Source organism: Taudactylus pleione, unplaced genomic scaffold (assembly GCF_031769625.1).
Source record: "Taudactylus pleione unplaced genomic scaffold, aTauple2 ptg000191l, whole genome shotgun sequence".
In the NCBI taxonomy this organism is placed as follows: Eukaryota; Metazoa; Chordata; class Amphibia; order Anura; family Myobatrachidae; genus Taudactylus; species Taudactylus pleione.
Window position 1 is genome coordinate 1,779,026 of NW_028284593.1, and position 15,443 is coordinate 1,794,468.

At 37.6% G+C, this 15,443-nt stretch overlaps 1 protein-coding gene across 2 annotated transcripts in view; it reads right to left on the reverse strand.

Annotated features, from left to right (window-relative positions):
• Positions 1-7,795: 7,795 nt before the first annotated feature.
• The window catches only part of GNB1L (G protein subunit beta 1 like), a 33,614-nt gene continuing 25,966 nt past the window's right edge, over positions 7,796-15,443 (reverse strand). Inside the window, exons 5-6 of one of the 2 annotated variants that reach the window (XM_088476665.1) lie at positions 13,995-14,210; positions 7,796-11,688 (exon numbers count right to left, since the gene is read on the reverse strand). In XM_088476665.1, coding sequence (XP_088332791.1) covers positions 11,422-11,688; positions 13,995-14,210 — 483 coding nt within the window. In that variant the 3' untranslated portion in view covers positions 7,796-11,421. Of the gene's footprint in view, positions 11,689-11,753; positions 12,164-13,994; positions 14,211-15,443 lie in introns of those variants that run through there. The other variant, XM_088476666.1, reaches the window with a different exon arrangement.

Here is a 15,443-nt window from a genome sequence, read left to right on the forward strand (position 1 = left end):
ATATCTAGAACTGGAACCAGTGAGGGACTCAAAACTGTGAGTAAGGATAGGTAATACAGCTAATGAACACCTCAGTGTACAGACTGTATATTGCACACTGAACCATAGCCCTGGAACCAGCACCCTCCTCTGAACCAGCCCAAGACAATAGCACACAGTGAAGGGAAGCCAATACAAAACAGCACAATAGTATAACCTTATGACCTGGACAACCATTCAGCATAGAGTATAACAGCATAAGAAACTTACATACAATGTCCCAGCGGTATGATGGAATGAGACCGCAACTGAGAACACCGGCTCAGTACTGATAGATGATGAGACAAGGGCAAATGGAAGTGATATACTTGCGAGCTGAGATGAGATGGCAATGCAGACTTGTATGCAGTATAGGCACTGCAGTGCTGACAGGTAACAATACACAGTGGCAGATGGAACTCAGGGCTTGATTCAAACCCGCTCGCTAGATGCATATGCAAATTCGGCAAGGCAAGCAATCGCACGCCAAGGCATTAGAATGCCCACTATGTCTTAGCGTTTGATCGGATTGTGTATGCAGATACCCACCAGCCTGTCTTAAGATGCCCACTTGCGCACGTCATCTCCAGGAAGTGTATGCAACCATCGGTAACATCGAGTACCATCGGAACCGATTGCAGCACTTGTGGTTGACCATACCCTGCTGCAAGCACTGCGAGAGCTTCAGTGTAGATTTCAGCCAAGTGACATGTACTATGACGCTGCCTCTTAATTATGCACGCCTCTGTTTCTAGCGGCCAGCTCATCACCACCCACAAACGGCTTCTCCTGTCACTCATCCAGCTGGGCTGTCTATGCGCAGCGAGAGAACGCTTCCCGAACATTCGCACTGGTTCACGCACGCACATTGCGATGCGCACGTATGCGCAGAATGCAATCGGCTGGCTGCGTGCGAACGCATCCTAGCGAGCGGGTCTGAATCAAGCCCTCAGGTCGGTAAGCAGTGTAAATGCTGAGACACTGACAGGTAATGAAAACACAGCGGCAGATGGAACTCTGTATGAACGATAGCATAGATTGTGAATAGCCAGAACCCACAAAGTAGCAACGAAGTCACGGAGCACACAAATGCAGAATACAAAGTAAGCCTGGAGCCTTGAACTCTCCGAGGTAGGAACACATTGTTCAGGCAATAGGTTGAACACAGGAACTGGTTTAAATAGGGTGTGGTGAATAGTCATTGGTCTGGCTGACCAGGTGAGCACACAGGTGCACCAGGTAATTGCCAAGGAATGTTTCTGCACAGACATGGATACAGCAAGGAAGGAGTTTGTGACAAATACCTCATGAGGGGGAGAGACTGAGGAGGTGGGCAAGATGGGAACAGGCAGAAGAAAAGTGGTGGAGGAGGCCATGACTTCTTCTCATACGTGGGACAGAAACTTCAGAGTTTGTAAAATGGATGGGTGGTGGTCAGGGAAAGGAGGGGGGGGATGCTGAGGGTCTGTTGGGCTACAATATCCTGACCAATGGTTTCAATATTAGATGTGACGTAGGTGGCAAAGTCAAGGGCAGAGACTGAGTAGGGGAGGCAAAGTGGGGATTGGCAGAGTAGAGAGTTGGAAATGGTGAAATGAGGCTCGGGGTTTGAGGACTGGGAGGACATGAGATTCTTAAAATATGACTGTTTAGAGAGGGAAAGGGCAGCACTGTAGGATGAGAGAATAAACTTAAAATGGAGGAAGTCTGCTTTAGAGCAAGATTTCCTTTACTGTTGCTTGGTGATACGTAAACATTTTTGTAGGTATTTGGTGCATTTGGAATAGCAGGGTTGAGGTGTGGGTCTGTGAGGGTGAGTATTGATTGTCGGAGCAACAGAATCAAGAGCAGAAGAAAGTCCGGCATTGTATAGGGAACCGGCTTGTCCGGGGTAGGAGAGAGCATAGGGGAGAGAAGCGAGTCATGCTGTTGTAACTGACTGAGCAGAAAATAACATTGGAAAAGCAGCTGAACCCAATCAACTGATCATTTAATGTATATAGCTACATTTTCCATAACATACATCAAACTTGGGGATATCCATGTGTTTTTTTCAGGTAAATAAAAATTAAAGTGACAATTCACAACAATAATAATAATAATAATTATTATTATCTGTGCAATGATTGCCTAAGTAAAGGTATTGTTACTAATAGTTATTTAATTCTATGCTCAGCCACCTAGCATGGTTTAAGTTTCAAATTTGTCACTAGCACAAAACTCTACTGTGGCATTTAATTTTTTAAGTGAGTAAGTATTTCAGTGATTAAATCTTTAGAAAATTAAAGATGAACCTAGCATGGGTGCAATAAGAGCATTACAACAGTTAGTCCATGTGGGTTTGCAATGCATAGTAGTACACAAATCACCAACTGTAAAACAAACAAAAAACACAGCAAAAAGAAAACCACTGGACACAAAAAATATCAACAGCAAGACTTAGTCACAAATCTGTAGCTGATGACCTAATGGTTAAATATTAAAAATAATCTATTCCTTTAAAATGTCTTTTTACAAAATATGAAATCAAGCTAGAAAATAAGTGTAATTTATAAAATATTGCATAACTCATATGAACACTTTTTCTAGTCAGTTTTTAGAGATGCAAAAATGTAATTTATTTATGAATTTGAGTACTACAAAGTAGTAGTCATTTACATCAGTTTAACATCATTAAAATAAAACTAACTATACATAGATATATGTAAATGCATGTGTCATTTTTAAAGTATTTACAATATTCAGCTTCCTGTGTTAGTGGATGATGGGAAGGCACCCTCTACAGGGCATTTATATATATCACAGCTTTCTATAATATTTCATATCATTTTGCACTACTATTAAATAAATTAAATGAAAAATGAATCTATTTCACTTAAAATGGTTATATTACAAGGTTTATAACAAATAACCATATTAACAGACTGATAACATCTTAAAATGGTTTCAGTAAAAAGTGTGTTGACTATGTTTGTAAATACTTTTCTTAAATACATTTCTTATGAAGCAACGGTATACAAGTAAGCACATACATACTTGTTTTACAAAGGTCTGAAGAATTACTTAAATGTTAGATTTCTGTTTAGACAACATGGTAAAAATACTTGATTATAACGTTAAATATAAGATTAGTTAGGGCATGTAAACACATTAATGAATACTCCAGAGAATTGACTCTTCCTTGTTGATAAATGTCCTGACTATAATTACTGTATTGTCATCTAGGTGGTAATATTTTGTCTACAACCCTCACTGGAAAAGCAATTTATTAAAAGGAAATTATAAACAATCAGTAGAACTATCATAGCTATATGTGTAAAGTTGCATTCATTTTAAATATACTAAATATCTTTATATCAATTGACTCTGCAAAAGACAATGAAAATATGCAATATTTTTACAAACATTAGTGCCAATACATACATAAATTGTGCCACACTTTTTTACCTAGATCTTGGTCGTTCAAAGTGAATAGTTACACTGAGAATACATTCTAAAAGCTGTAGCACTCTTCATAGATTAACATGCCAAAATCCATACACAAATATCAAAATCCTATTGAAAATGAATTGTGGAGGCCTGTGGTTCTCAAACTCAGTACAGGTCAAGTTTTAAGGATATCCATGGCTGAGCACAGACGTTTAAATCAAACTGACCAAGGTACTAATTAAGCCACTTGTACTCAAGAATGGATATCCTTAAAACTTGGACTGTTGGAATGTGTTGAGGACCTCGTTTGGGTACCACTAGGGTAGTAGGCCATTTACAAATCAAAATATAAGGGAGTATCGATTCTTCTGCCAATGTGTGACCAGTGTGCGGTAGAGAAGATCTCAAAACACGTGCAAAAATGGTCTCCGAGAGCTTTTTCTTTATAAACATGCAGCTATTCTCTGCTACTGGGCCTCTACATTTACTATTACAGTTACCTGTGCTAAAACAATACACGTGATTTTTTTTTCATTTTCTGATCAATTAATATAGCAAATATAATTGCAATAGTAGTTTAAAAGGAAAATTCAGGAGCAAAACATTTTGCACCCATCGGAAGGGTTCGTATCGAAGGGTTTGTTAAATATTGTTTATCAAGGCTCACAAGTCTCAGCAAAAGAAGAGGCAAGCGGCATTATGTAAGGAAACATTAAGACACTGCCATATACTGGCACTCGCTCACACGTTTCTTTTATTTCAGCACAAAATTTCTAAATTCAATTCCCTTTCCTGCTCATTGGAGAATGATAGTTCAAAACAGATGCACTCTTGAGATAACACAGGCACAATTCAATGTCTTCATTTAGTGTGATGCCAAGTCTGCATGTCATCAAAACCCATGGAAAAAGGCTTCATCTGGGATCAGAACAGGACAAAGGGCAGTATTCTGAAAGTAGTCTAGATGAAGATGAGCCGTTCAATATAGAGAGAAATTAATTGTTTAGATAATCAGAAATCTGAATTACTTGATATGACAGGAACGTCAAATTCAAACCCTGGATAGTTTGACATGATCCTACTTCAAATTACCATCAAAGTACCAAATGAACATCAAAATTGATCGTATACTGTATGAACCATGAACGTAAAATGCATTATTGTTTTGTGTTAACCAACATTCAACTGCAGCACTATAAAAGGTGGAGTGTTACCTCACCACTACATCAGACAGATAAAGCTCCTCCCACAATTTCAAGTTTCCTAATGTGATCTGGAACAGTCTAAAAAAATAGTGTAGTTATCTGAGCAACTTTGACATCACTGCCCTGCTCCTCTGTATGAATCAAACAATGCATGCAGCGCATTACTGCCAAACTGTCAGTTCTTCTATAATAGAAGTACTTACCTCCTATAATGACAAGCTGCTGCAGTAGATTGCATGAGGAAGTTACTCTTTTAAAAGAGGAAAAAATATATAAAATAATTATGGTAGATCAAATAGCCAATGGATTAAAAATAGAATGCAAACATTAAGGCTTCCGTATTAGGTAGGCATAGAAAAGCAAATTAGAAATCGTATGAAAAATAATTCTAATTTATAGAATGACCATATAATGAAAAATATATCATTAAAGATACACCAGTCACCTCTGTACCACATGCACTATTCTCAGCAGATCTGTACTTGTATGAATTAAACATACAGTATAGAACCATATCATACAATTATTTTCATAAATGGTGTTCCATATTTAGTATTGCTGAGTTGTGAGCAGATCAGCACAGATATATTTTATCAATGAGACAATTATATGAATGAAGCTTAGAATATGTTATACAAACAAGTAGTTTTTTTTTCTTTTATTCTATATGCTAATAGTTTATATCAATGTATAAAATAGGATTGAATGAGAACCAGCAGTTCACATGTTAATGTGGCTGTTCCCAATGCATGAAAGTTATTTAGTGATTCTTTATATTATGGGGAATATTCAATTTGGTGCGAAAAGGCCGTTTCTGCGGAAAAGTATCGCCGGTGACGTCATTTCACCAGGCGAAAACTTATCCCCGTATTCAATTCCAAAGACTTTTCGCCAGTGCGTAAAAGACAATGCATTGGAATAGGCGAAAAAGATTTGCCTATGAAAGCTGTCAAAAAAAAGTGCAGAATTGGGGTTTTGGGGTGCAAACTTGCGGGAACCACCCTGCTCCCTTGGGACAGCCCCCCAAAAGGTAAACTGTCAAAAAAAGGTTTAAAAAAACCACCCAAAAAATTATTTTGAAAAAGGGGGCGAAAAAGTCCAAAGTTGGGGGACAAATTTAAAAACTAGCGAAATAGACTCTAGGTGGGTCCCCAAGTATGCCTCAGGTGTTTGTTTTAAGTTTTTTAAAAGTTCATTTTAGCCACTTCAAAATATGCTAGCACCCATTTTCATGAACCCCAAATTTGCTGGGACTAGTTATTTTCTGCAAAAAATACTGCTAAATGCTATTCTTCAACACTTCTGCAAAGACGCTAATCAGTAACTATTGAGATCATTTAAGTACCCCAAATAGTTTCAGCAGGCCTATTCGGGGGGATCTGTAGTTATCCCCAATGTTAGTGTATCTTTTGGGGGGTGTCAGGCTGATTTCCCCAAATCTGACAGTGCTTTTCGCATGTTACAGTTTTGCCAGGTCGTTTTAGCTGATTTCTAATTGAATATGGGGATAAGTGGGGACGAGCGCAAAACTTTTTCACAAAGAAAACCAGCGATGCCGCCAAAAAGACCGGCATGCGAAAAGTACGGGACTTTTCGCTCCAAATTGAATATTCCCCTATGTCTCAGTTAACATAATATCAATCTTCTCATGTATGAAAGAAAGACAAAATTATTTTTTTTCATAATCAATGAGATTATAGGGGATTAGACAACCCCTGGCTATTCACTTAAAGTTCCCATTCTGCCACTTCTACATTTACACTTTGACCTGTTTGTATGTATATGTTATATATTAGCACAGCATATATCTAAGCTGAGCTTTACCAATACTGTTTAACATTGATGCACTTCCTTTCTAAACTAGGTTTTGTGCTATACTGTTGTTTTTATATCTTCCCAAGTGTGTTTGCGTCACCCTTTCTCTGTGCAAAAGGAATAGGTTTGCATAGGACAGGAACCCTTAGAACAGTGGTTCTCATCCTTTCTTGATATCACAGCGCCCTAGAGTATCAGCATTTTTCTTTACAGCACCCTTAGGCCATACATTTCTTAAAGACAAATTTAGACAAAAAAAAAACCCATTAAAGTACATTTTGCTTACATATCATCCTTAGGTTCAGCCAGGTGGTGGTGGGCAGGGTTGTGCTTCTGCTTATCCACATATGCTATGATTGGCAGCCAGCAGCACAGGTTTTGCCCATCATGTAATTAGATTTGGTCCTGGACCACCAACTAGAGGCACCTCTGCAAGTGCCCTGAGGCACCCAGTTTGGGAACCACTGCCTTAGAAGCAGTTCCTAACTGCTAGGTCACCCACAAGATTTACTGATTTACTATTAGGAAAGAGCATTTGTAGGTCTAATACGCATTTTACCATAATTCACAGTGCACTTAATATTTGTGCATGTGCCAACATTATGCCAGATCTCCCATGGAAAGCCCTGGTTTTCCTATACTCATGGAAATCTTTAATGACATCACTCCCGTGAAGCTGCAGGATTTTGTTTCATCAATGCAGAATTGTCGGTATCTGCTCTGAACTGTACATAGTGTTCATATTAGACAGTGGTCTCTTCAGTTGGGAGCAGCAATAGCTAAATACTAACAGGCATTAATAGCGCTGCAATGAGAGCATAGTTATTCTAACACTTGGGTGTGTCATATATATATATATATATATATATATATATATATATATAGATAGATAGATAGATAGATATAAGGTAATACAGTTTTCAGTCCCCCTACAGCAATTAAAACAGGTTATGCACTGTGTGGCTCCAAATTAACCGTAATGCCTAATTATGACCTGCCTAAAATCAACCTCATCATTATCAGTCAATCATGTCCAGAAGATGATCACTACTGGTTTGTGTAAGCAGTCATCTCCAGAGAGATCACTATGTGGCCCAGAAGTAGTTGAACCCTACTTCTGGGCCATATAATATAGATCTGACAGATTGCCATTTTGCGATAATTCTTATTTATGGTTATGTAATAGCCATCAGCGATGGGGCGCTAAAGCATTCTACAACAGTAAGGTTAACGCAGTGGAAATTAAGTGTGTTCAAAAGATGTATTCCACATAAAGCCAAATAAAACACCATCCAGCAAGTATATTTAATTAAAAAGTGATACAATTTATAAACCGAGCAAGGCCAGCCAAATGTTTTGGAAGCAAATGTACGCTCCTTCTCAGTAGCTCAGCAGAGCAAGTTTGCAGTTCACAAAGGAATATTGATGTTGCCATCTGGTCTGGGAACTGCACACTGCTTGGTTGGCAGTACGCCCAAAGAACTGGAGTTTTATACACAGATTACATTTTTTTACACTTGGTTTCCAAGGACCTATTTTACCTTGTTATTGGTCTTGGAAAAGGAAAGCAGCTGAAAATGGCCTCTGAGCAAAAAGAGAGAAAAGTAAATAAATATATAGCACATAATTTGTTGATGGTAACGCAGGAGTGAATCCCTGTGAAAGCTGTAACATTGACCAAAAAAATCCCACATACTAGTAACAAGCACACCATCGCTGGCCACAATGATACAAACATTGTTTTAGATTTATGGTGCTCCCTTCTGAAATCCAACTAACGCATAAGGCTTCTTCACAGATATCATTTGCAACATCCCATAAATGTTCAAAGACGACCAACATGAGAGAGACCGTCACAGAATGATCCTGGAAAAATGTTAGTAAAATGAGACCAGGCTGATACATAAAGCACAGATGATGCTTCCTCTCAGCAGATAGATCAGAATCCATTTTTGGCTATCCCTTACGGTCATATTTAAAAGCTTCACAGGAACCTCTTGATTTCCAATATAGATTTTCAATAAACAGGAACATTGTCCATCTGAAACTTGGCGGCAGAGGTAGGTGACTTGTATAAACAGCAGGGAAGAAATACTGCTAATGCATTTACAGAGGATGAAACTACTGGTCAATTCAAAACATTGGTAGCTTTTAATGTTGAAGATTTGAAGCAAAATTATCTAAATTAACTTAAATCATTAAGATTGGCAGATATATCATATAATATATAATTTCCTGCAACGCTTTATAAAATGTAGGAAAGCTTTTATATCTTTAGAAATATGACATTATATTCACTAAGACTGCCATGGAGAAGTAATTTTACATCACCCATCAAAAGGTTTCAATGCTGTGTATTTTCTTATCACATCAACAAGGGAAAAGTCAGGCATTATATTTAGTTTTTTACATATCCTATCAAGTTTTGGAAAGTTTTTAAAATGTTAACATTTTAGAAAAAAAAAAACATGTCTTTCCAACATTAACACCTCATTATTTTATACCTGGGAGCTTCAAGTATACAGAAAAGTAACTAAAAGTACATGGTCACTTCATACAAAAGTATGTAACAATTATGGACATAATAAACAAAAATTCATTACTTCTTTATTTGCACATTACTTGGAGAGCCCAACTTGTGTTGTTTATAGGCTATATTGTATAGGTGTGTTTTGCGCCTCTTTTATTTTGCAAATTGGCAGTCCAATATCTCATGCCTCCTTATAGTTGGCTTTGTAAACATGCAGACTATGGTATTTGCTTATATAATATATAGGTATCTTCACAAAGCTTATGAGGAAAATTGGATCTTTGCTGATGTCCATTTTTCAGCTACAATGATACTGAAGTTTCAAAGTAACATCTTGAATAATCACAGATCATAAATCTGCTCAAGTTCTCAATAATTTTTAATTATTTTTTTTAGAATAATTATTTTGACTTTTAGAAAGAGGAATGTGTTGTACAAATCATGATTTTATTTTGAAAGGCAACATTAAACCACTGGAAAGAAGTCTGGCCAAGCTTACATAATATTGTAATTTCAGAAATACTCCTTGAAAATATAATTACAAAACAAGATTTTATTAAAAATGTGCTATCTTAAAACAAATTATTGAAAAGTATGTTATTCAATAAAAAAGTATATCCTCTGCAGCGAATGACGAGCATGACATATATACAGTAGTTTGTGATGTATTATGAATGATGTCAGAGTATGTTGACAGCTTTAATTTAAAGTGTGCTTTGTCCACTAAAACTAACTTTAAAGAGAACAGACATCAATTAAAATATATCATTATGTACGTTGGCTTATGAGGGGAACTCTCTAAACTTTAAAAATAGACATCACTAAGGGAAGAATTCAATTAGCCCCTGATAACTTACCAGATGTAAAATAGAGTGAAATAGAGTGGTAGCCTCGGGCTTTAACGCCCACAACTATTCTATTAGAGCCCCTTTTTCTCGCCCATTAAATTAACTGGGAGAGACATTAACAAATAGAATCCAGTATAAGTTCCCGGACCTATGCGTTAACATGGTTGCTGCACCCAAAAACAGGATATTTATCAGGCATTCTTTTCAATCCTGAGCTTGAAAAAAAAATCCCTGTTAACTGCAGCCTGTTGGCTGCCTTCAGGGCTAATTGAAGAGTCCTGGGGATCAATTAGCCCACAGTAAATAACTGCGGCTAATTGAAATCCCCCAGAAATCTGACGGGTGTGGATTAAAAGATAGACCGTAAAAACGTTGACAGTCAATAGGCCGATAGGGACAAAAGGTAGATACACTAAAGGGCAGGTCGACATTTACTAATGGTCGACATGGTCAAAAGGTCGACACAAAAATTGGTCAACATGTTTTTTTGTTTTCTAACCCTAATCTTCACCCTAACCCTCCCAACCATAACCGTCCCTTCTAGTGTCTAACCCGAACCCTCCCTCCTGGTGCCTAACCGTAACCGTCGGGTAAGTGCCTAACCCTAACTGTCTGGGAAAGTGGTTAAACCTAACCCTAAAAAAATGTCGACCTATTGACTGGTGTCTATCTAGACATTGTAGACCTTTTTACCATCTATCTATAGGCCAGATCCCAAATCTGACATATTATCTCACTTGTTCAAATAATCTGTGGAAAGATATCACTAGAACTAGGAGAGCCAATCTATGCTATAAATTGTAAAATGGCAGAACCATGCATGATTCTTAGTGCCATTGAAAAGAAAAAAAAAAACTCAATGACAAAAGTTGCCATACCATACTTTGCCATATACTGTATGTCATTTTTTTTCAACCAGCAGTCACTTCTTTAAAGATAACTTTAGCCTTAGATCTGTAATTTTTAAAATATAAATTTAGCCTACAGGAGAATGCAGTATTTCTATAGAGCTTGTGAGACTATAGTTATATGGAGTCTGTAAAATCATTGAGGCCTGTAAATATTTCAGAGCATGTGGACCTGAAACCTGCAGACTGGTGGTAACAGATTGGTTTAATGAGCTTTCCTCTAATATCACTTCCTTTGTGTATGTTGGCTGAGTAATCATGGTAAGTATGCATACACAGAAGCAATGTGAACTCCTCAGTGTGTGACAAAATGTAAAAAGTTAAAGGCAGACTGACATGTGCACAGTTTGATAGCAGTTGGAGCAGACACACACGGTACTGACACCTGACACTCTACATGCTGTCACGTACAGGGATGAATGAGAGAAGTTCTACACATTTCTTACATACAGTTAAAAACACAAGAGGCAAGCTGGCATGAATGTCCCTGTTTAATCTTGACAGGGTTCTCAAAGCAGTTGCAAAGATTTGGAGATTGCATTTGTAACTGCTGCTTGCTTTAATAAAGTTGATTTTTCTTCCTAGTTTAAAAAAAAAAACATGTAGATTTGTAAAAAAAAAAAAAAATTAAAACCAACAAATTATTTTGTGTTAAAACAGCTGCTTTTCTAGGTTTGTGGATATATTGACCATAAGCTAATTCGTTGATCTTTAGATCCAGCAGCCAGCAATCTTTCTTCAGGAATAATGTGATCTGAAAAGCACACACAGTGCACAGATGCAGAATGGTATTGTAGGACTGCTAATGGTTTCATCTTCTTCCACCCAAACACACGAACACGATAGTCCCAGCCACCTGTAGCCAAAATCTTCTTGTCCTGCCGTATTGTGACGTCAGCAATCCCTGGGTTGACCAGCTCTTGTACTTTGTAATTCTCAAGAAATAGAACAAAACCATTAGACTCAAACTTCATCCCAATGATATTGTTTCTAAATGGAGAGTGTTTTGTGTTACCTCTAACCAATACAGAAAAGTAAAACATGTATTCTGTCAGATCTTACAGCTATTGACAGATGCTCTAGTTAACATTAACAATACAATTCCAGAGCCTTATTATGTTTATCATTTATCTCATATGCAACTACATTAAATTTAATACATTATTTACACAAGCCTACAAGCTTAGCAGCACATCAACTTCTATTTTTTTATAACTCTTTAACGTGTTACTTAGTAATTACAATAGCATGCTCTGAAAACTGACCTGTGCAGAAAAGTGATCTATACATAACACAGATAAGCAGATGCTGTCAGTATATCCTGATGCATTGTCGTCTTATTGCTTGCTGGAACTGCAATTGAACTGAAGCCCAGGGTTCTACTATCGGAGAAACTGCACAAAACCTTGCCTATTGGAACAGAAGACTAGCAAGCCACTGTGTTCATTTCTACATGATGTCATTAGCTCAGGTACCTGGAATGTAGCATTCCCACATCTGCTTTGAATTATTAATGGATGAGTGGGAAAGGAAAACTGAAATCATTCACTATCCCTATCATTTATGTGGGAGGCACATATATTTATTTTATTAATGCTCACTAAAAACCATTTAAAAAACCTGCATGGAATTGATCAAATGGAAAGAATTGTCTTATAAATGAGTTGAAGTACACTTCTTACAGGACTGAATAGATCTGCTGCTAACGTCTTGGTGCCAGATACCACAGGACACCTTCAGAGGTCTTATGGAGTCCATGCATCAATGGGTTAGTGCTGTTTTGGTGGCACAAGGGAAACCTACACAATATTAGGCAGGTGGTTTTAATATTAAGGCTGATTGGTGTATATCTATGGCCGACGACCAATTATTGTGCAATATGTCAATTCTTTTTAATGCAACTTTTAAAAGCAGATTATATTTAAAAGTTGTATTAAAAGGCTATATATAGTGCACAATGATTAGCTGTGGGCCTTATTTTTTGGGTGCATCTGGTTGAAGGGTAAACCTACAGGTGCACTGGCTCACATCATTAATGAGGAACCGAGACCCACTGAGGACATAGGGCCTGATTCAGAGTTGTACTTAATGCCGATGTTTACGCAGTTGAGTGATCAGTAAAACGCGCATGCGTCTAATGCTGGGCATAACTTATACTGTACTGTGTGTGCGGTTGACCGATGCTAAAATAGCGATTGGTCGGGCATGACTGATCGTTCAGCATGTTCTTCCAATGCAATATTTTGTAAGTTAAAAGTCTGCCGCATTGGGCAGTGTATGCCCAGTATAAGTCGCACAGTGCATGCATCAAGATACATCGCCATGGTCGCTCACAGCAACAATTTACTCGCAGTGTGATTGACAGTCAGGCAACGTTTGGGGGAGGTAATTGGGAGTGGCGGCAAAGAAGGCTGGCGTGTTGCGACCATTTCGGGGGCATGCCATATCTTGCGACCCTGTACGCAATATGGCTCCGGCGTCTTAGTTATCACGACCATTCTGTGGGACCTATAAGCTTACTCAGGACTGCTACAATCAAATGACCGATGCTGCAACATGTTACTCAGATGCCTGGATTTGCAAAGCCACAGGTGGGCGTCTCAATACATCCCTCGGCGGATGCGACATTTGCATATTTTCGCATAGCAGCTGCGTACACATACTAATCTCAAAAGTGATCTACTACACAGCATAAGCACCCTTTTGGTGTTTTGTTCGCATGGGATTCATTGTCGGATCGGATAGGCAGCGGCATACACCAGAGGGAGCAGCTGTGTCATAATCAAACTAATATTCTCAAACAAGGACATTTTTTATAAATCTTTAGCACTGAATAAGTGTTTACGTTTGTCATATACACACTTATTGTATATCTATATTAAACACACGCACACACTTCGATGGAGTGATGTACAAACATCAAAGCAGAGGAAGCCTGTGTCCTACAGAGTGTTGTATATAAACATAATCAGTGCAGTAGTTACACTGGTGACAATGGAATGGTGATTTTTGCACTGGAAACTATGAAATGTATGTAAATTTCCTAGAGAGCCAATGCTTACACATTACATGGGAGTTTAATGAATAACTAAAAGCAGACATAATCCAGATAGAAAACTCTGCCATACACCAAGGAACTCATCCCTGGCCCTTACTATGCTTGCTATAATTTCTTTTCAAGCTCCAGAACAGCTAATGCAAAAGCTGAATGGGAAAGCTAGAAGGGGTTGGAGTTTCTTACCTTGAGGTTCTGCTGTTCATCAAGATTCCAGGCACTCAATATTTTCTCAGCAGATCCCGAGACCCCTCTGTCGTTCACGCAGTCAAAGTCAAGGCTTATAACAGGTTCCTTGTGGCACAGGAGCCTACTCATCATTCTGTGCTCTAAGACATTCCACAGGGCCACTGACCCATCCTCATAGCCAACAATAAGCAAAGGACTAGATCCTGATTTAGGCTGTCAAGAGGAAAAAAAAGACATTCTCAAACCTGCATAGGAAACAATAAAACAAATGTCTTACACATGGAAATGAAGGAGGCGCATGCATTTATTTGGTTAATGGTCAAAAAAGACCATTAAGGTAATTTATGACAGATAAATTGAGTGGAACTGATCAATAGTCAGTTCTACCTTAAAAATATAAATACATATACAATTAGAGGAGAGGAGACAGGACATATACTTTCATAAACTTACTTCTAAGAAGAACCATCCATTAAATAAGTTAAAAAAGCACAAAGTAAGAATTTGAACATAATAAAAATATCAGTGACTTAATTGAAGAACTACAAAAACAGTAAAAGCTAATTTCAAATGAAATACTGGTAATAAACCATCTATTACAGAGAGCTACATTTATATTGTTACTGCACTAATTAAAGTTGTAGAATTGCATGCTCTGAAGTATAGAACGACACCAATATATACCCACCAAGACTATTTTAACATCATCTTTCCAAAATTTGGATTGTTTGTGCATTTAATGTTAAGTAATAATTTTATTTTAAATACATGCTTGTATTTAAGAATGACCATAGTCTGACCATTACTGTAACCAATCAGATATTCTTTGATTAATGATGCCAGAGGTCAAAGGGTATGACACTCTGACCAGACACCTCATTTATTTTAGCCTCTGAAATAACTCAGAGGAGATGGAACTTCAGTGGATAATGTGTCACTTTTCAGAGAAAGGATTCATCATCTCACCAGAGTGAATTATAGTAACCAGTCAGACAGGAACCAGTCAACCCAGGATAAATATCCCAGGGGAATGTCAGGTTTAAAGCCGTAGCGTGTTATGTTGTAGACATCGTGCACGCAGTAAAACGACTAAATGAATTTGTTCTCTTGATGCATAAATGCTGTTGTCATTCTTTTACTATGCTATAAATACAAAATAAATGGAAAATGTCTAAGCATTCACGTGCCACAGTGTCCAACTGGAAACATCTCACTTATAAAATAACAAAGCTTGTGAAATCAAGGTTTGAATCTACGTTTCAGTGCTCACAAGTAGGAGAGATTGTGAAAAAGAAAAAAGGTTGAGAAGGAAATTGATTTAAAAAACAGGACTAACATGCAGTTTAATGTTGGTAAAGTTTTTAAATATAAGCTTTACATGGGAAATAGTATTTTTGAACTTACTTTAAATACTCTTCTCCAATTTCATGTAGGACACTGGAGACA